Source organism: Ciconia boyciana, chromosome 22, assembly GCF_034638445.1.
Source record: "Ciconia boyciana chromosome 22, ASM3463844v1, whole genome shotgun sequence".
Classification (NCBI taxonomy): Eukaryota; Metazoa; Chordata; class Aves; order Ciconiiformes; family Ciconiidae; genus Ciconia; species Ciconia boyciana.
Genome location: NC_132955.1, coordinates 6,631,642 through 6,654,283, shown reverse-complemented (window position 1 = coordinate 6,654,283; position 22,642 = coordinate 6,631,642). Strand labels below are relative to the sequence as shown.

Here is a 22,642-nt window from a genome sequence, read left to right as displayed (position 1 = left end):
GAACACCTTATGTAGCTGTGTTGTTATGTCCAAAATATGGTGCCTACAATTAGTCACTGCAGGTGGTTTGCAAGCCTGAGCCTCTTCCCACTAATCCTCCTTTCCTTCCTCATTGTCCGATACTTGGCTGCTGAAGAGCATTCAGTGTTTTCATTACAGCATGATGATTACCTTGCTTTTAACAAGGGCTGTGGCAAACTGAATCCCAAGTAGAAAGCCAAGAAAATATGTTTCTACAGGGTCATGGAATACCTAAGTAGTATTCAGATGCATTTTCAAAACATCCCTTTATAAGGAAGTTTCTTTCAGTAAATCATGGAATAATCCCAGTTCCTCAGACCCCGCTGTCACCATTTTCCCATGCAATGGCCTGAATACTTAGCGGGGTTTTACTGACCATTTTGTTCCTTTGCCAAAGATGAACTTACTTGCTGACCCATAATTCACATCGTGATGCAAAGCTTATTAAAAAAAAAAAAAAAGTTTTGCTTTCCAAGCCAAAACATTCTTTTCCTTCTCAATTTCCAAGACAAAGATGATTTTCTCCCCGGTTTTCCTAAGTAAATGCCAATGGTTACTAATACTGGTATTTTGAAGAAAAATATGGGAAAAAAGTCCACTGATCTCCTCAAACCATGTCAATTTTCACAGGCACCAGCTGACTGTACTTTTCTTTTGCACAAAACTTTCATGACTAAGTACTCTATTATTCTTCATTGTTTGGTTGTCATTTGGCTGTGATGCAGCATTCCCCACCAGACCAAGAGCTCAGAGGGTATTTAGCTAATTCTAGCACAATCAGCCACTGACTTATAGTATGAAGGTAACAGTCCAACTATCAAGATAAGTGGAGAAGACAACTGTATTTCTGTCTTCTTTCAACAACTCATTCACTATCACAACAGCAAATCTTCCCAATTGCTCAGCTTCTCCTATGGACAATTCTAAATCCAGAAGGTAATCAAAGCATGCATGCACACTCTGCTTAGCATGTTACTTCATTTAAAAGACAGCCTTGCCTTCTCTCAAGTGTGAATCTGGAGCCAGTGATCCCTGTTTCTCTGCTCAGAAAAAAATGTGTTCCTAGACGTTGTTTTTCACAAATTCCAACCTTCCTTGCCCCCTATTTAAGGTTTCAGGTATGCAGCAGACAGCTCAGAAAAAGACTGCACAGAGTTTTCTTTTTTCCCCCTCACCTTAGATATGATTGATAACGTGGGCATTTTTTAAAGGCTTTTGCAGCAAAACCAGGAGAATTTACCTTAGTCCACACAGTCACAGAATCACTTAGTTCAGAAAGGATATCCTTGTAGGTGTTCAAAATCCAACTGGACAAAGTCCTGTGGAACGTCTTTCAGTTGATGCTGCTTTGAGCAAGAAGTTTGGACTAGATGATCTCCAAACGTCCATTCCAACCTCCATGATTTTCTGATCCAATGAATGCTAAACTTCAAAAAACCTCACGTTGCTGGCTAAGAACATGTATAGGGGTGGTTATGGAGATTCAGTACCGTACTTGGAAATGGAAGTACAGAAATGGAAATGGACCATTAGTAATGAAGCTGCTTAAGATCGTCATTAGAAGAAAAATGGGTCTATTGACTTTACAGTTAGGCCTGGCGCAATAGGTCCTGCAAAGACATTTGCAGATGCGATCTCAAAGCCCTGTTGTGCTGAAATGACAAAAAGGGATGGGAACAACATGAACATGGTCTAAGGTCAGAGTAACTAATGAAGTCCACATTCCTATCAGTCCCAATTTCCATCTACAGGTAGGTTTTTCTACAGTCCAAGAAGTATTACAGTATTTAGATCAGTGCTATGCATTTCAACTAGCCGGTTCCTTTTATTGCCAAGTCACAGCACAGCCTTAAGACAAAAATGTCAGGTGAGATTACAACGAGCAGGCATTAACCCACTTACTTGGCCAGACGGTGACTTTAGTGCCCGAGCCAAAGGTGAACTTGAGGCTGTTGTCACAACAGCAGAGCACTTTACAGAAACCCAGAGGGTTAGCTCCCTTCTGGCAACACCTCCACCAGTGGAGCTGTACTGGCAGCCTCCTCACTTACACCCTGGGCAAGCAGGATGCTCACTCTAAAGTGAAAACCTGCTGCATTTCTGCCGAGTGGATCAGTGGAGGGTAATTTCACTTGACTGGCTTTTTTGGGGGTCCTTCCACTCCTGGCTGTCTGCTCAGACGCACTAGGTTCCTCCTTTCACTGTGCACACCTTATTCGGGCTGAAAGCAAGCATCATAATGATCCGCAGCTTTTCTCTCCCTGGTTATGCTCAGAAAAGCAATCTACCTGCCTAGAGCTATTTCACATGACTATCAGGAAACATTTGCACCAAGCACAATATGAGCCTTGCCCAAGTTACCCGAAACTCCTAAGGTAAGGAACAGAACTGAACCCCCTTTCACATATCCCCCAATGGCCTTCCACAGCCATGCACAGGTACTGAGCACAAGTTGTTCAATCAGTCCGGCTGTCCTAAATCACACCTCTATTCCTGCTCGCTGCCGGACTAACAGCATCCTGGAGCACCATGTCCATAGCACATTTTTCTAAATAGCAGAAGTCCACCACCTGGAAAAGCTTCTAGGCAGGATAGTATCTTGAAATAGCACCTGTGTTCTCCTTCCCATCTGTAACGTGACCCAGATACAACAACTTCGTCTACAGGGCACTCCAGTGGACACTCAAGGACTTTGGACAAAGGACGCACAGGAAAGCTACACACTCACTGGGTTGGACAGACAATCTGGTCCCTGAGACAAAGGTCAGCTTGCCGTAGCTGGAGTCATAATCACACAGCATTTCCTTCCATAACAAAAAGTCCAGCAAGACATTTCAGGAGCAGCACCTCTCCCCAAGCCTTTGCCCAGCCATACCTAGGCTTGGAGAGGCAGCAGAAGGGTGACACGAAGCAGGAGGATCCCAGGGCAAGAGCAGAGGCTGACTGTGTGGGATGAAGCCAGGGCTGGGGCCAGAACTAAGGGGCACCTCGCAAACCTCTTCCTCCTCCTCCTGTCCCCACAGTGCCTCCAGGCTCAAGGCCTCAAATAAAACAGAAAGCATAGGAGCAATGTTGGACTTACATGGCCTAACAGTGAGTCTCGTTCCAGGGCCAAAGACAGGTTTATATGCAGCAGCTCCCCAGCTACCAAGATATTTCAGAAGCAGCACCTCTCCCCAGGCCTTTACCCAGCCATGTCTACGCTTGGAGGGGTAGCAGAAGGGTGACAGTCCCCACAGCAGCACAAACCCCACTGGGATGCAGTGGCATAGGACGGCCTCGCCAAAGGGCAGCTGGGACATTTGGGAACAGTCATGTGCCATTTTGTGAACAGCCATACGGAGAGCAATAAGAGTTATTTTGGACCAGCGGGCACATTCCCTTAAAGCAAAGTCCATCACTACATATGGTCACACATAAATGACCAAACACCCAGCCATGCTGCTGCTCTCCACCACCTCAAGAAAGGCCTCAATGTAAACAGAAAACATAGGAGCAGTGCTGGACTTGCATGGCCTAACAGTGAGTCTCCTTCCAGAGCCGAAGACATGTTTATATGCGCCATCTCTCCTGGTCACACAGCATTTCCTCTCTCAGCCAAAAGCTTCCCAAACAGTTGGCAAAGGCAGGCACCATCAGCTCGACTAGACTGTGCTGACTGTCACTCATAGTCAGCTACCTCCTGAAGACCCCCCCCACGACCTGTGTGTGGGATCAAGAGCACGACTGGACCTATGGGTACAAACCCCATTTGGGAGGACTCTTGCTTCTGCCCTGAGCCAAAGCCTGTCCTGGAGGAAAGCAGACAGAATGTAACCCCACAGCTGAAGAGCCACAATCCCAGGAAGAGAGATGCTGGAAAGCTCACTGGGCAGTGGGTAGCTTTGCCCCAAATGGAAGGAGAGTAGAAGAAGGTGGTGGCACTTACTAGGCAAAACCTGAAGTTGTGTCCCTTTTCCAAGTGTGAGCTTGTTGTAGTTCACACAGTGGTTTTCACCTCAACAAGAACACAAGCTCATCCACGTCCTTAGAGAAAATGGCAACCCATGCTCACATGGCCATGACACAAAATGTCTGTCCCTGAGCAAATGGGTTCAGGACCCCACACTTCTTATCTGAAAGGAAGGAAGTAGATTACTGACAGAGTTGAATAATTCAGGGCATACCTTAGTAGACCTTTCTTCAACTCATACAATATAATGCTAGTATGGTTTTTTTTTTCTCTTTCTTTTTTTATACAATATTGAGCAGAAAATGGTTTAAAACTTACTTGGTTTTACCCTTAGCTGCACTCCACTTCCAAAGGTGAATTTGTTTCCATAGCTATTCACACAATATTTGTCTTCAAAAGAAAACCCATTTTTTTCCTCTAGTAGCTTATTAGTTCCTGCTTGGCATTTCTTTTAATTTAGTCTACTCAAGTAAATTCCTTGGGAACTTTAACTTAGATTTCTTTTAAAGATTTTCCTAGTTGATGGTCTCTTTCGGTTTTGATGGAGATGACCACTGACTGCAAGTTTTGTCCTTCATTCATGCGAATAAATGCTACAAGGATTAACAGCAAAATTCCTCTTTCAGCATTAGAACAACATTAAAAGCAGAGATCTCCCCATGGACCTTCCTGCACATACAAATCTTCAAAATACTTTTCCTGATTCCCCAAAAAACCAATGCCTTGCTTGTTCAGATCTCTTTCCAAGACAGCCCAGCTTTTTTTGTCAAGGAGTGAAAACCTGGATGGAAACCTCTCTGTAGCCAGAAGCAGGAGCAGCAGAACAAAAGGTAAGACAGTTTTCCCAGCAGAGACAAGAACTGCAGCTTCTGAGAATTAATGAGGACAAGGTTCTGCAATGGAAATAAAAGGACAGTGAGTGTCCCTGCAGGTCTGGGAGATTTCTGGGAACATGTAGAAGTGAAGAAAAGGAGTATTTTGGGTAGGACTCCTCTCTCCATGTGTAGAAAGCTATAACTGAGTCATTTGCTTATTCTTTTTGGAGAAAAAGAAACATCCAGCATACAGTCCATTGGGACAGATATGGTCTCTCTGCCCTCTCGCGAGGACAACTGACATCAATAGAGGCTGCCCAGAAAATTATTATTATAGTCATCACTCCAGAACCTGCATTTAACTCATTTTGAACATTCACAAATTTTATAGCTCTCAATGACGCATACAACAGGAGAGTCCAGTCCTCCAACTAGGTATTTAGCTTTATAATTATTTTTTTTCTTTCATCAAGGTCAACCTTGACTTTTGATTGCCCACAGAAGGAAAGAATAATGGAACTGTAATGGCTGTTTCACAGAAAGGGAATTAGGCTTTCCTATCTTTACTCCTTCAGGGTTTCTACCTACCTGGTTTCACCATCAGTTGTGTCCCACTTCCAAAGGTGACTTTCCAGTTGGATGCTGAATTCACACAGTGAAACATCCACTAACAAAAACCACACACAACTTTTGGCCCAGACAAGTATATGCATTTTTCAAAAGAGATCAAGGGGGAAAACAGATGTCACCTTTGTCACATACCTTTGACTCCACATTAGGATGTCTTTCTAGTTGCATGCCTCTGATCTTTCCATAGAAATGCAGATAGAAACAATTCTGAAATGCGTGAAGTAGAAAATCAAGCCCATTACCCTGTTAGCATAACACAGTTGAAGCTCCTTGGACAGTTTTTAAGTAGAACATTTTTTGCGTAGTTAGGAGGACAGGGGAATCTCAACCTTGCATTTATAATGCAAAACAACTATTTGTTTTAAGATGTACCTGATTTCATAATTAGTTTTGTGCCTCTCCCAAAGGTGAGTTTCCAGAAAGACTCAGTTGTCGCACAGTAATAAGGCTCTATACAAAAGTTGTAAAGGAAAGAAGCCTCAGCCTTTAAAAGCCAGAACACACTGTTAGACATATCACAGTGGGATGAAATTGCCACCATTTTTTAAAAAAACTAACATAGCTGTTTCTAAAACTACTCATGGTCTAAAGGAGTTTTGACAGATCAGCCAGCTAGTCAATCTCAGAAGGTAAGCAAGGAACCAGACCCATAAGAGAAAGAAGACAAGAAAAAATAAACAGAAGGAAACTCCCAGAGAAAACCAATTTAAGTTCCTAATTTTTCTTGTTTATTCAGTTGGCAGTGAACCCAGTAATGGATCCAAACCTAAGTCCCAGAAGCCAGTTTCACCTGCCTTTTGAGCAAACAAAGGTTATTCATGAACACTAATCTCAAATATATTCCCCTGTAGGGTTCACCCTGACTAACGTGGTGCTTGCACAACACAAAGGTCATTCACTGATTTTAGCAGAACAATAGCAATTCCTGACCTGTTCCAGTCACATCAACACGACAGAGAAGTTAAAAGCGAATTGTTTAGAATGTGCTCTTCTTCCCCCATGCCCTCTTTCCTTCGGATTTTAAAGAAGCTCTTCCCCCTGTATTTTAAGGAAGATCTGACAAAAGACCTAAAGTACTCTGTCTTTCCCAAGCATATTGGTGAAGAGATACCTACTGGGCTTTATCAGCAGCCTGGTTCCTCTTCCGAAGATGAGTCTGGCTGCATTTCCTGAATACACACTGTCAAAAGTTCCCTTACCAAAAACCCCATGCTATTCTGAACATTTCAGGTTCCATGGCAGGAGACTCTAGTCATCGGAATAAAACTATATGTACAAAATGCCTGTTAGATATCCCCACAAGACAAAGGCTGGGTTATCTCTTCTCTATCTCCTAGCAGGTTTCAGGTCAAGAAAGATGAAGTGCCCTGAACATGGGATGCTTTGGCATAGCCAGGAATCCTGGAGCACTAACAGCATCCTGGAGCACCATGTCCATAGCACATTTTTCTAAATAGCAGAAGTCCACCACCTGGAAAAGCTTCTAGGCAGGATAGTATCTTGAAATAGCACCTGTGTTCTCCTTCCCATCTGTAACGTGACCCAGATACAACAACTTCGTCTACAGGGCACTCCAGTGGACACTCAAGGACTTTGGACAAAGGACGCACAGGAAAGCTACACACTCACTGGGTTGGACAGACAATCTGGTCCCTGAGACAAAGGTCAGCTTGCCGTAGCTGGAGTCATAATCACACAGCATTTCCTTCCATAACAAAAAGTCCAGCAAGACATTTCAGGAGCAGCACCTCTCCCCAAGCCTTTGCCCAGCCATACCTAGGCTTGGAGAGGCAGCAGAAGGGTGACACGAAGCAGGAGGATCCCAGGGCAAGAGCAGAGGCTGACTGTGTGGGATGAAGCCAGGGCTGGGGCCAGAACTAAGGGGCACCTCCCAAACCTCTTCCTCCTCCTCCTGTCCCCACAGTGCCTCCAGGCTCAAGGCCTCAAATAAAACAGAAAGCATAGGAGCAATGTTGGACTTACATGGCCTAACAGTGAGTCTCGTTCCAGGGCCAAAGACAGGTTTATATGCAGCAGCTCCCCAGCTACCAAGATATTTCAGAAGCAGCACCTCTCCCCAGGCCTTTACCCAGCCATGTCTACGCTTGGAGGGGTAGCAGAAGGGTGACAGTCCCCACAGCAGCACAAACCCCACTGGGATGCAGTGGCATAGGACGGCCTCGCCAAAGGGCAGCTGGGACATTTGGGAACAGTCATGTGCCATTTTGTGAACAGCCATACGGAGAGCAATAAGAGTTATTTTGGACCAGCGGGCACATTCCCTTAAAGCAAAGTCCATCACTACATATGGTCACACATAAATGACCAAACACCCAGCCATGCTGCTGCTCTCCACCACCTCAAGAAAGGCCTCAATGTAAACAGAAAACATAGGAGCAGTGCTGGACTTGCATGGCCTAACAGTGAGTCTCCTTCCAGAGCCGAAGACATGTTTATATGCGCCATCTCTCCTGGTCACACAGCATTTCCTCTCTCAGCCAAAAGCTTCCCAAACAGTTGGCAAAGGCAGGCACCATCAGCTCGACTAGACTGTGCTGACTGTCACTCATAGTCAGCTACCTCCTGAAGACCCCCCCCACGACCTGTGTGTGGGATCAAGAGCACGACTGGACCTATGGGTACAAACCCCATTTGGGAGGACTCTTGCTTCTGCCCTGAGCCAAAGCCTGTCCTGGAGGAAAGCAGACAGAATGTAACCCCACAGCTGAAGAGCCACAATCCCAGGAAGAGAGATGCTGGAAAGCTCACTGGGCAGTGGGTAGCTTTGCCCCAAATGGAAGGAGAGTAGAAGAAGGTGGTGGCACTTACTAGGCAAAACCTGAAGTTGTGTCCCTTTTCCAAGTGTGAGCTTGTTGTAGTTCACACAGTGGTTTTCACCTCAACAAGAACACAAGCTCATCCACGTCCTTAGAGAAAATGGCAACCCATGCTCACATGGCCATGACACAAAATGTCTGTCCCTGAGCAAATGGGTTCAGGACCCCACACTTCTTATCTGAAAGGAAGGAAGTAGATTACTGACAGAGTTGAATAATTCAGGGCATACCTTAGTAGACCTTTCTTCAACTCATACAATATAATGCTAGTATGGTTTTTTTTTTCTCTTTCTTTTTTTATACAATATTGAGCAGAAAATGGTTTAAAACTTACTTGGTTTTACCCTTAGCTGCACTCCACTTCCAAAGGTGAATTTGTTTCCATAGCTATTCACACAATATTTGTCTTCAAAAGAAAACCCTTTTTTTTTTCCTCTAGTAGCTTATTAGTTCCTGCTTGGCATTTCTTTTAATTTAGTCTACTCAAGTAAATTCCTTGGGAACTTTAACTTAGATTTCTTTTAAAGATTTTCCTAGTTGATGGTCTCTTTCGGTTTTGATGGAGATGACCACTGACTGCAAGTTTTGTCCTTCATTCATGCGAATAAATGCTACAAGGATTAACAGCAAAATTCCTCTTTCAGCATTAGAACAACATTAAAAGCAGAGATCTCCCCATGGACCTTCCTGCACATACAAATCTTCAAAATACTTTTCCTGATTCCCCAAAAAACCAATGCCTTGCTTGTTCAGATCTCTTTCCAAGACAGCCCAGCTTTTTTTGTCAAGGAGTGAAAACCTGGATGGAAACCTCTCTGTAGCCAGAAGCAGGAGCAGCAGAACAAAAGGTAAGACAGTTTTCCCAGCAGAGACAAGAACTGCAGCTTCTGAGGATTAATGAGGACAAGGTTCTGCAATGGAAATAAAAGGACAGTGAGTGTCCCTGCAGGTCTGGGAGATTTCTGGGAACATGTAGTAGTGAAGAAAAGGAGTATTTTGGGTAGGACTCCTCTCTCCATGTGTAGAAAGCTATAACTGAGTCATTTGCTTATTCTTTTTGGAGAAAAAGAAACATCCAGCATACAGTCCATTGGGACAGATATGGTCTCTCTGCCCTCTCGCGAGGACAACTGACATCAATAGAGGCTGCCCAGAAAATTATTATTATAGTCATCACTCCAGAACCTGCATTTAACTCATTTTGAACATTCACAAATTTTATAGCTCTCAATGACGCATACAACAGGAGAGTCCAGTCCTCCAACTAGGTATTTAGCTTTATAATTATTTTTTTTCCTTCATCAAGGTCAACCTTGACTTTTGATTGCCCACAGAAGGAAAGAATAATGGAACTGTAATGGCTGTTTCACAGAAAGGGAATTAGGCTTTCCTATCTTTACTCCTTCAGGGTTTCTACCTACCTGGTTTCACCATCAGTTGTGTCCCACTTCCAAAGGTGACTTTCCAGTTGGATGCTGAATTCACACAGTGAAACATCCACTAACAAAAACCACACACAACTTTTGGCCCAGACAAGTATATGCATTTTTCAAAAGAGATCAAGGGGGAAAACAGATGTCACCTTTGTCACATACCTTTGACTCCACATTAGGATGTCTTTCTAGTTGCATGCCTCTGATCTTTCCATAGAAATGCAGATAGAAACAATTCTGAAATGCGTGAAGTAGAAAATCAAGCCCATTACCCTGTTAGCATAACACAGTTGAAGCTCCTTGGACAGTTTTTAAGTAGAACATTTTTTGCGTAGTTAGGAGGACAGGGGAATCTCAACCTTGCATTTATAATGCAAAACAACTATTTGTTTTAAGATGTACCTGATTTCATAATTAGTTTTGTGCCTCTCCCAAAGGTGAGTTTCCAGAAAGACTCAGTTGTCGCACAGTAATAAGGCTCTATACAAAAGTTGTAAAGGAAAGAAGCCTCAGCCTTTAAAAGCCAGAACACACTGTTAGACATATCACAGTGGGATGAAATTGCCACCATTTTTTAAAAAAACTAACATAGCTGTTTCTAAAACTACTCATGGTCTAAAGGAGTTTTGACAGATCAGCCAGCTAGTCAATCTCAGAAGGTAAGCAAGGAACCAGACCCATAAGAGAAAGAAGACAAGAAAAAATAAACAGAAGGAAACTCCCAGAGAAAACCAATTTAAGTTCCTAATTTTTCTTGTTTATTCAGTTGGCAGTGAACCCAGTAATGGATCCAAACCTAAGTCCCAGAAGCCAGTTTCACCTGCCTTTTGAGCAAACAAAGGTTATTCATGAACACTAATCTCAAATATATTCCCCTGTAGGGTTCACCCTGACTAACGTGGTGCTTGCACAACACAAAGGTCATTCACTGATTTTAGCAGAACAATAGCAATTCCTGACCTGTTCCAGTCACATCAACATGACAGAGAAGTTAAAAGCGAATTGTTTAGAATGTGCTCTTCTTCCCTCATGCCCTCTTTCCTTCGGATTTTAAAGAAGCTCTTCCCCCTGTATTTTAAGGAAGATCTGACAAAAGACCTAAAGTACTCTGTCTTTCCCAAGCATATTGGTGAAGAGATACCTACTGGGCTTTATCAGCAGCCTGGTTCCTCTTCCGAAGATGAGTCTGGCTGCATTTCCTGAATACACACTGTCAAAAGTTCCCTTACCAAAAACCCCATGCTATTCTGAACATTTCAGGTTCCATGGCAGGAGACTCTAGTCATCGGAATAAAACTATATGTACAAAATGCCTGTTAGATATCCCCACAAGACAAAGGCTGGGTTATCTCTTCTCTATCTCCTAGCAGGTTTCAGGTCAAGAAAGATGAAGTGCCCTGAACATGGGATGCTTTGGCATAGCCAGGAATAAACTAAGACCCTCTCTACAGAAACCATACATTTAACATTTATTTTCAAAGTTGTGCCTTGGTAAAGAGAGAGAAACGTTACAAGAAGCACTTCACTCCCCAGTCCTGAACAGTTTTGCAGGGGAGGATGTAACTGAGCAGTCAGAATGTCTGGCTAGGACACCTGGTCCAGTATTTCACAGGAGCAGAACTTCGCAGGCTCTTCTATCTCTGTTAATGCATATTAAATCACTTTTTTATAGGGCAGAGACTTTCCGATTCTCTGAAGAGCCATCTTCTTGTTTCTCTGTTTCTTGCTCATGTAATTTCACACATGGGTAGCTCTTGAGGTACTCTTCAAAAGAGATAAACATGAAAAGCACAAGGAAAATCCATTCTTTTACACTGTCTGCAATGGCTCTTTCTACAAGGAATGCCATGAAGCTTAAACAGCTTGCAAAATGAGACAATTCTTTACTTTGGGGAAAGATTTTTCACAGCTCTCTGGCACTCCATACTGATTTACACTGTTTTGTTTTGCTGGGAATCTAGTCCTTGATTCCTTTGTGTGAATAGAAACCTTCCACTGTAATTACTATAAGAAGGACTCCTGTCATAACAGCTACTCTCCATAAGGTATTACTGTCAGACCTTACAAAAAACCCCAGACTTATTCTTGCTGCTGTCTTTACACTAAATGTTCCAGCCACACTACCATTTCAGCCTGAGAAGCAGTAGATATGGAAGGAGATTCCCTTCCCAGGATCATTATGTACTACCAGTTCCAAGCATCAGGTTCTCCAATACTTCTCAAGATACTTTTGTTCAGATCATGCACTTACTTGGTTTAATGCTGAGCCGTGTTCCTTTGCCAAACTGCAACTTGTTATAACTGTCTCCTGAATTCACACATCATTTAATTCCTTTGCAAAAACCTTTCCTGCTCTGCAATTATACACAAAACAGGGAACCGCCTTATCTGTGATGATTTCTGGACAGGAATGAACCAAAATGATCCTGTCCCAGACTTACTCAACCTGGCAAAGAAAATCTAGGCATATATTTGAAATCCCATTAAAACGTTTCCATTCTGTAAGCTACCTGAACAGGAAAACGCTGGCACCCTAACTACAAGCCTTTGTTCTTTGTTCCTCATGAAGAGTTCAGATCTTATATGCAGACTAAAATATAAGGGAGAGAAAGAAAGAGAACTTGCCCTTGCAGTAATTAACCATACTCCTAAAGAATTTCTGTGATGGATATACAAATTTCAGCTATTCCTTGCATATACTGTGTCATCCCACATATATTTAGGTGGATGACTTGTTTATGTAAGGTTTTTAGAAATGCAATAATGTACATGTCATGAATGCAACACGACGTAGTCCTTCTTTTTGCACCCCATCAGGGCCTAAGTCACTCACTGCGTTTTGAATAGGATCCGGATCAAGTCAAGTCTGTAGCTGAATTAACCTACACATTGTGGTGCCCACTTACTAAGAAAACCTTGGGTTTCTTCCTATCATTTTCTACATACCACTTTTCATTACCAGCATCCCTCCCCAGTATTTTCTGCCATTTGGAAAAGAGACATGCTTGTCACAGAATTCAGCAGAACCACAATTTCTCACCTATGAATCTCAGGCAAAATCTGACAAATACCATTCTGATCACAAATCAAGAAACAGGACTTACTAAGTTTATTTAGCCTGACCCCTACATAACACAGGCAGGAAAACCGAGTGTAAGATTCCTACAGTATTTGAGACTGTCACAAGAGAAGAAGAATGACACTCTATAGATTGGCATTATGGACCAATAACTTGAGCTGGGTATATTTCCAAAATAGCTTTGGAAAACTTCAGATATTCTTTGCTTTAATTCAGAGCAAGTGAAACTGGCCCTTCAAACTGTACTTTCATGCCCTTCAGTAGATTTGATCACCTTCCCTACTGAATCTAGGCCCCCTGGCCTTTGACCAGCTTCCAGAAAAATACCTTCGGAATTTTTTATTTCCTATGTGAAAACATACATTCATTAGAATAAACTGCTTAATACCACTGAGTATTTGTCTTATGATTTACATTCAGTTTTCAATTTCTCTCCCCCCACACTTTTTCTTTGTCTTCAAAGCCACATAGATCTCCACATCTTGAAGAGTATGAAGAGAAACAGGTAAAAAACCTGAGTGTCGTTAACTAGACTACACTTACTTGGTGTCACAACTGTGTCCCCTGTCCAAATATCTGCTTTCTTCCTTCTCCAGTTGCACTGCCTGAGAGTCTTCTACAAAAATCAGCTCTGAAGTTTGAACTTAAGAATTTCTTGTCTAAAAGCATCCTGGTGAGCCCCAGGACCTGACTATAAAGAAAAAGTTGTGCCTTTCATAGTACAAAATGGAAAAAAAACCCAGTCATATATAGATAAATATTTTATGGGAAGTGCTGTCTGGACTGCTTTTCTTCCTTTTGTTCTCAGGTATTTTCTTTAAACTAAAACTGCAAACTGGAAATTTCTTTCCTATTAACAAGATTGTTCTGATTTTTCTAGTAAGTGAAAAGAAATTTCATTTTACTTTACTGATTTCTGCTTCTCAGGTTTATCCGCCTCTCAACTGCAGCACAAATGACCATTGTATCACAAGTATTCAATAGCCAATGAAGCAATCAACCTAGTAGAACAAGATAACATTTTAAGTAGCTCGAATATCTAAGCCTAAAAGGGAGGTCCATTAAACTTCCAATTAGTTCTTAATTGCTTAGCTTTTAACATTTGAACTGACAATGCAGCAGTTTTGAACTAGCATTGCTGAAGTCTCAAAATAGGTAGGAAATTAGTAGCTACTTGTCTTATAGCCCCTGAAAAAGTCTATGCACTTTATCAGATATTAGCTTGGAAATTAAAGTCCAGCACTGAAGGGCTTGAATACAAACTTCTTTATAAAAGTACCTAATTGAAATTGCAAGGGCAGAACAGAATTTAGCAGAAACTTGAAGTTAGCTTGTCTGATTTATACTGCTGCACACTTCTAGGATGAATCTGAATTCATCATTCAATCTGAATCTCTGGGAGAAGATACCTATGACCAAAGCACAAGAATATTTCTGCATCCAGCTCTGCTGAGGACACAGGAGTCGCACTGAATGGACTCTCACTGGATCTGGGATGTGCTGAAACACTATGATCTGAGATCACTATTTTTACTGGAAGACTTACTTGGAAGCACAAACAGGTGAGTTCCTCCACCAAAAGTGAACTTTCCATAACCACCAATCACACTGTGACAAGGCGTTTTACATAAACCATTACAGGAAGAATTTAAGAGATTCCTAATCACCACTGAATGATAGAGTTAAATATTGCCCTTCCAAAATCTTTAGAAGCCAGTATGAAGCAAAATGTCTTGCTGTGCTGATGACTGTATCCACAGAAATTTACTTTTGTTGGTTAAAATTTTGCTAAACCAAATCTTATCATGAATGGCATCAATTAATACTTTACCATCCACATCAGTATATATTTTGGGTCTGTAAAAGCAAACAAATTTTACATGTCACTGTTTTTTCCATTTAAGATGTTTCAGTTGAAGAATGGATACAAAAATATAGCATTGCAACATTTCTCTGCAATCATTATTGTGCCAACATATTAACTTTAAAAGAATAAAAAAAATTTGTCTGAATCATTCCACATCGCTGCCCTTGTAACACAGTACATTTGGGAAGGCCATGGGACTGGCAAAAGAAAAATCAATATTGAAAGATTTTTCAGTCTTATGGATACTCACCAAAACAGAAACAAGATTTCCTAATCCTTCAAACAAATTAAATGCTTAAAAAAACAGCACATGGAAGAGTAATTAGTAAAATTGGGTTGATATGAGAAGCTGAACCTTGGAAACGGAAGTTAGATTGTTAGTGTTTATATATGAAATTCTTCAATTCTCACTTACTTGATATTACAACAATTCTTGTTCCTTGTCCAAATGTTAATTTCCCAAAGTTTCCTGTATTCACACAGCCAGCAAGTGCTTTACAAAAACCACCCAGAGAAAGATATTTCCCTTCTTAACTCCTCCTTTCTTAGAAGAAAAGTTAACTAAATGCAATTGGGAGTATTAAATTATGATATCCATAGTTTATTACTGAATTAGACTCATGGCTTAACTAAAGACATTACCCTCAACCTGTTTCATATAATTGTATGTGTCCCTTTCTTTTCTTTCCACTATAAATTGGAAACTGATTTATTTCACCAAGGAATAATTATCACTCTTAACTATACTACTTTCAACTATAAAACCATTTACAAGGCAATTCTTCATTAGGAAAAAATAGCTGTTTTTACCATTAGTTTATTTCCATTCATGAAGGTGAATTACCAGTTGCAGGGAGAACTCAGAACAATGGTATATGAAGTAACAAAAGCTTTAATGAACTTAGTTTCTACCAGTACCTTGTTTGCTGGCAAACGATCAGCTCTGGCTTAAAATCCAGAGGTAGTTGCTCCCTGTGAACATTGTCAAAACATGCTGCAGCCAAATTGCTTCTACTTCTGTTTAAGGATTGTGTCATATCTAATCACACAGGCATGAATAGTGTCATCCAAAGTATCGAGCTACTATAGGTGAGATGAAACCTGCTTTTTGTCTGACTTTTGGAAGTCATCCGGAAATAAATGAAGGTAGGTATTTCTGGAAAACACTAAATTCTTACCTGCTCCTGTTGAAGATCTGATTGTCTGCCTTGGGACAAAAATCTGTGCATACTGATATTTTCTGAACACTAAAAATGCTGGTTGCCAAAACGCTAAGAGAAATAATTGCTGGAAGCTAAAGACACTCAAAAATAATTTTCATCAATAGATTTCAGTGATCAGCAGCCCCAAGCAAGGACATTCACAAATTCTTAACAACCTTTGATATTCCAGTGCTTTTAAAACCTAAGTTATATGTAAATTAAAAGCCAAATTTCTTGGAATACTGAAATGTAAGTACTCATATGTCATTCCCCATTTCCATTCTGGAAACTTAGAATAAGACAATGACCCAAATCTTCAGATAAACTCTATGGGGAACTAGTATTGGACATCCGTGGCCCACATCTGTATCCATGCAATCCTCAGAAACACAGGCACTTGCTTTCTAAAGCCTTTCACATTTCTTTTAGGCTTACATGGCTTTACTTTTAGGTGCATTCCTCTTCCACATTTAAGCTCTTGATTGCCACCTCCAAAGTTACACCACAACAGAGCTTTACAAAATCCTGGCCATGGAAAGTTTTGTTCCATGACTTTCTCCCTACTTAGTAAATGGTCTTTCTATTTCTAACTGTGAAACTAGTAAAAACCATCATTTGAAAAGTCTTTTTTTTTTTTTAGCCTTCACATGGTGCAAAGAAACTGACACTCTGGACTACATGTTCAAGGAAATTAGATGGCTTGAGACAGAACAGAAACATATCCTACACATGTGAGTTATCTAAACTTAGTACAGATGTCCTAGTGTCCCTCTATAATCAGTAGAAAAACACAGGTATTTTTCAAGCACAGTTCTCATCTTGAAGATATTAACTCTAAAAAAACACCTCAAAAGCCAGTGATGAAGATAGAACCAAAATCACCTTGGGCTAGCAGATTTGACCTTGAATGTTTTCTATTAAAAGGAGTAAACCTGGACTCACAAGTCTGACAATTTCAAGATGAACATTCACTTATTCTTCATCTGAAATGTGACACATCCACTAACTGTGGAAACACAGATAGTTGGAAAGTTTCCCATTAAGGGAAGAATTTATCTTTAAATCCCTAAATGCCAAAGCTCATCACAGTATCATCAAGCTCAGTTTTTGAGATGTTCATTTCTGGCACTTACTTGGATGAACAGACAGCCTTGTCCCCTTTCCAAAAGTCAGCTTTTTGTAGGCACCTATGGAGTTTCACTGTAACAAAGAGCTTTAGCAAAAATGCTGACAGCAGCTTTTGACTCAAAGGAGTTTTTTAACTTTGATGTGTATACATAGATCTCCCGGGGTGTTTCTTCTCAAGCTTCCTAGAACAAAACCCAAATTCTCATGACTATTCGCTACTGTGAATCCCACTACTGTGGGATCCTATCTCACCAGCCTAGCTCATATCTATCACAGAGGAGACTGTAGTTGCATCCTTCTATGATAACAGCAACTGTAGAAGTCAGGATAATTAACTGTAACCATAAAGGTGGATAAGAAAAAGCAAGACAGGAGTGGAAATTTTGCTATAGCACTTCCTCCATCCACCTCAAGTTAGTGCCTATCTTATCCCAGCTTACACCAGCCTGTAACATTGAGGCATCTCACATTAAAACCATCTAAACTCCTCATCCAACAAAGCCTAAACACAACAATGATATTTCTTCACTTTGGCTGTTTTTTTTTAAATGCCCCCCATCTCCTGAACAGCACCAAAATGATGACCAAGCCTTAAGGATTTATTCTTCTCTAAGATATGAATTTGCCTCTGTTCTCACATTCCCATTCTGGGGAAAAAAAACCCAAAACCACAACCACAAACCAAAAATACAAAACCACAATCTTCCTTTGTAACTAAAATTGTAGACAGACACTCTACAAAGCAACTCAGTCCCACTTTCTGCCTCTATTTTCATTCCAATAGATGTACAGAGATTCCTAGAAACTGGCATTGCAGCCCCAAAATTCAGTATTATCTCTTTCTTGTCTGCGCATGACTAGCTACACATCCATAAGCCTGAAAACTTCCATCAAACATAAAGTGGAATATACTCAGATAATTCTTTATTCTAACATGTGGCTTTTTTCTTCTTCTTCTTCCATTATACTCACTTGGTTTTACCTTCAGTCCTTGTCCCAAAGCTAAGTGCATTGCCACTTCCAGCATTCCCACTACCATGGAAGTTATTACCAAACCACCTCAAAATGCCACTCAGAACTCAGATTTAAAAACCTGTGGAAGCCACCCACTTCCAGGCAACCTTGTACTGCTGCTCAGTAGTTACTCTGGAATGATCAGGTTCTTCAGTATTCTTCAGACTTACTTGAATTTATTGTTAAGCTGTTCCTTGACCAAAGATTATTTTCTCAAAACTGCTATATCACAACTGTAAGAAACTTTACAAAACCCTAAGAAGCTTTACAAAAACCTGAACTTTAAACTTGCTGAGTTTTCACAACTTAAGCAAGGAGAATTACTTGTTTCAGCTTCTGCCCCCACCACTTTCTTTCTCAGAATTGTCTATTAGACTTCCACTGTAAAACTACAAAAGCACATAATTTTCTACTACAATGGGCACCCTACAGAGCTGTACAGTCTGCTATAGTGATGTTGAGAATTAAAACACTAAAGCATGTTGAAAGTAGTCTTAAGTGTTCACTCTGAATTAACAGGATACTGGATCACAGCTGCTGAATTACTGAGAGCAACTACCGATTTGATCCTGTTTGTCTGGTTTAGCTGTAAACCAACAGATTTCATGGAGATGTTTTCCTCCATTTGGACTTACTTGAAAGCACATGCAAATATATCCACTTAGAAATATGTCTTGATATGAACTGTTCAATACTATGCCACCATGAAAATATTTACAAAACTGCCAGCTTCACCTGATGCACTATTTTAAATATTCAGTACTAAAGAAGGTTCCAGGAAATGTTCTAAAATTCTCCTTTGTCAGTTGTGGGACGCTATAGATCTATTCCCAAGCCTCACCAATTTTGCTAAAGCATCTTCAGAACCACCAGAGGCTTATTGCAATCCTCTAGTAAGTATTTCAACTTAATATCTTGAAAGCATTACACTTTGACCAAAGTTTGGTGTACACTTTTTTCCTTTCCTATACAGCTGTGTCTTAATAACAATTCTAATTAAATGGCTTAGGAATTAATTTTATAAGATATCCAAGAGGCAAATAAAAATGTCAGGTATAATAAATAAGGATAAAAAAACGTGAAGTACATAAGAACTCTGTTAGTGTTTCTAGACTACAATGTATTGATATCTGTATAGTTATCTTCAAGTTGCAGTTTAAGATGAGTGTGCCAGAAAAGATGGATTTACATAACTGAGACTATAGTTATGCATATTTCTCATATTTAAGAAGAAATAATCTATCTTTTAGGCAAAAAAATTAAAACAGAAAAAAAAGGTCAGAAATTCTTACACTAAGTGGGATGTGGTGTCAGATACACCCCCTTGACAAAAATTAAGTTGGTATTTGCCACAAGTGTTTTCACTACTACAGAAAGCTTTGCAAAAACTCATTTGAGTTTAAAAAAACAAACAAAAAACCAAACCAGAGCAGACTGAAGCATCTAATTATTTTTTAATCTCATGCACTAGTTCTAATTTTTTCAAATTGCTGAAGTGCAGAAAAGAAGCATTGTAGGATTTCAATCATGATTTTTCCTGTCTCAAATATAACTTCAAATCCTTCCCCAGAGGACAAACCATCCTACACGGTGTTTCTGTCTATAAACAAGCAGTAGCTTTCAAACCCTTTCTAATGTAAGACTGGACTGACAATCACAATCAGTTTATCCAGTCAGAAAACAGGCCTGAATTTACAGAATGACATCAAACTGAAAACACATGATTTTGTAGCAAGGATCTCAGTTGACACTGGCCTTGAAAAATAATACACACAGCTGACTAATTTAATTTGATTTTAATTTAAGTTCATTTAAATGCATGGGAATTATATGATCTATTTTGCTCATATCAATCTATTTGCAGTGGTTTTTTCCAGTCTTTCTTACCTGGCTGCGCTTTCTGTTCTGAATGTCACCTCTGGGAAGCTGCTTCATTGCTATATTAGACAATAGCTTTGAAAGAATATACTGTAAGCAGGATTTTACTGATAATCTTCCTTTTACTTCACAAAACTGGCTGCTATAGTTGGCAGGGAAGTGATTTGTGCTCCTGTCAATTTTTTCATGTTTGGGAATTTTAAATGGGAGCAAGGCCTTGGAAATACCATCCTCATATTTCTCTAGCTAAAAATGAGCAGCTTACCTGAATACACTGTAAGACGTATTCCACACACAAATATGAACATCTCAAGGATCATGCCCACAGCAGCTCAGCCCTTTACAAAAACATGACTTCCATTCTCTCCTGAAATTTAAGATGTTTTCATTGCACATTATGAATTCTAACTATTCCTTATCACATAGAAGTATTCATAATCTTTTCTTTTAATACAACTTGGCAATTATACACAGGAATTAAATATTCAAAGCCATGAAAAATCCATTAAAATGAACAGCATCTCAAAAAACAGCCATACCTTTGCTGAGGAAAGGTAACTGACATAATTGTGATGAAATAAATAATTCTGCAGTAACTCTTTTAAAATAACTGAATATGTGCAGATTTTCTTTAGAGCAAAAATTACCTTTATTCTAAAACTTTTACTTTTCTCATTAATGCAATCTTTCTTTCTGTGTTACACTCCATAGAGAAGAAAAACATTTTGAATGGATAGTCAGGAGCAGCCAAAAAAAAATCTGGGCATCTCTTCCAGAATAGCTTAGCCAATCAGTCCCACTCCAGTCAAGCAGTCTCAAGCACATATACTTGCATCAAATGAAAGAATAAAAAAATTAGAACCAGCAGCTTATCCGATTTTTTCTTAGGTAGCAAGCACAGCAGGGATTATGTTTTTACTCAGAGTTACAGTGGCTGAATTGAAGAGTATATGTGGCTGCTGTGCAGCAGTAAGTTCCCTTCTAACTCCTAGCATCACAGTGTAACACCACTTCACACAAAAAAATCCCTTCTTACCATGTCCAGATCAATTTTTATCTGTAAGTCAGCCATAGCACAATTTGCATTTGGAATTTTTCTTTGAGTGCCATTCCCAGGTTCCAGAAGTACTGTACAGCATAGTGAAGAAGGAGGAAAGGAAGGAGGGAAGGAAGAAAAGAGAGGAGAAAGGGAAGGAGGGAGGAAGGAAGGGAGGGAGGAAGGAATCACTATTGTTCAAATTATAAGTTTAGTGGTGGGGAACCTTTGTGTCTGCCCATGCAAAAATAATTTATATACAAAATCATTAGCTTTCCAAGCTGCTCTGTACATGCAATCCCTACTAAAGTCAAAGATTTTTTTTTAACTAAAAGCTGGCTGAGATGTGGGGAGGAAAAACTGTTCAGTTCATTACAGGATGAAAAGCAGCAGATCAAATCACTCAACAGTTTTAAACATCTCACCCAGAGTTCCAAATACACAAACTCGTTCAACAAATGGAAAGTCTCTCACTGATGCTACTATAAAATATATAAATGGAACAGAATTAAAAGCAAGAACAGACTAATTCTGTCTTTCTGTTTAAGTCATTCTGTCCTTCTCTGACTCCCTGCAACATTTGAGTACATAAGAAATTTTAAGGAATTTAATTTCTCTCTCCTATTTCACACATAATGGACACCAAAGGATAAGTCATTTTACCAGACTCCTATAGCAAGTGACCATCTCTAAGGCCAGTCCTTTAACATGCACCGTCCCCTTGACTGACTGTACCACTAAACCCGATTACATCTGTTCAAGAGCACACCCCTCAGTATAGTCATTATTGTGACTGCAGTATACCTAATGAAGAGAAGGATTCCAATGTATGGCACCCTGAATTCCGAGTTCGATGAAATTAAAGAAGTATTATATACACAGGTTTGTGGTATGCAAAATTCCTGGGCAACAGCAGACAGACTTACCTGTTTCCAGAAACAGCCAGGTCCATAGGCAGAACTTGATGGAACTGACGTGCCTTGGTCCTTTCACAGTGAGAAACAGCTCTGCAGAAAACCTCACAGTTCAAAGGAGAAAAGAGCCTCACCAGAAGAACACAGCTCTTGAGTGCATCTCAGCTGTAGCCTTCCTAGATGCAACAACTTGCCCTACAATTTCTTTTCACAGGGCACCAGATGCTTTGGTACTTGTATTCACCCGTCTTATCAGCCTCTTCATTGCCTGAAGCCAGAAAGTTTGTACTGCATTCCTTGCTGTTTCAGACTTTCTCCTTGTTTAGCAAGACACCCATACCTTTGGAAGACCCTAGCCTGCTTTAGACATAACAGCTTTTCAGGGCACAAGTGCATCCCTTAATCCCAGCAAGACATCTTTCCTCCAGCCTAGGACATTTCTGACCACCAAGTTTCTTGAATAACTTATAGTTTAAAGCTTCCTTAGAAATACTAATGGATTTCAAAAGCAGTTCTGCATTTCTCATATTCTACTTCATTTCTTCTGTTACAAATCACTTACAACTCTACAACTGTTTTAGCCTGTATCTTCGAATAAAGCTTCTTTGAATCTCAGTTCAGCTATTCATCTTCTTTCACCTGTGCATTTCTGGCACTGGACTTTCTAAAGCCTCTATATTACATAGCAATGCTGTTTCATCTGCATCTGCTGGCAAGGCAAGAATGCAAATGAAGAGCAAATAAATTTAATTTGTGGCATGTGCAGAGACAACACTTATTATGGGGTTTGGGTGTTTGTGGTTATTTTCCATTTGACCTATTTACTGGATTTCATC

The 22,642-nt window shown here is 40.3% G+C and overlaps 1 gene segment (V, D, J or C); it reads right to left on the bottom strand.

Annotated features, from left to right (window-relative positions):
• Nucleotides 1-22,420, bottom strand: part of LOC140662450 (T-cell receptor alpha chain constant-like) — a 38,127-nt gene extending 15,707 nt beyond the window's left edge. Inside the window, 2 exon segments of the C gene segment in view lie at nt 20,122-20,223; nt 21,819-22,420. Of these exon segments, the coding sequence occupies nt 20,122-20,176 (55 nt within the window).
• Nucleotides 22,421-22,642: the final 222 nt, after the last annotated feature.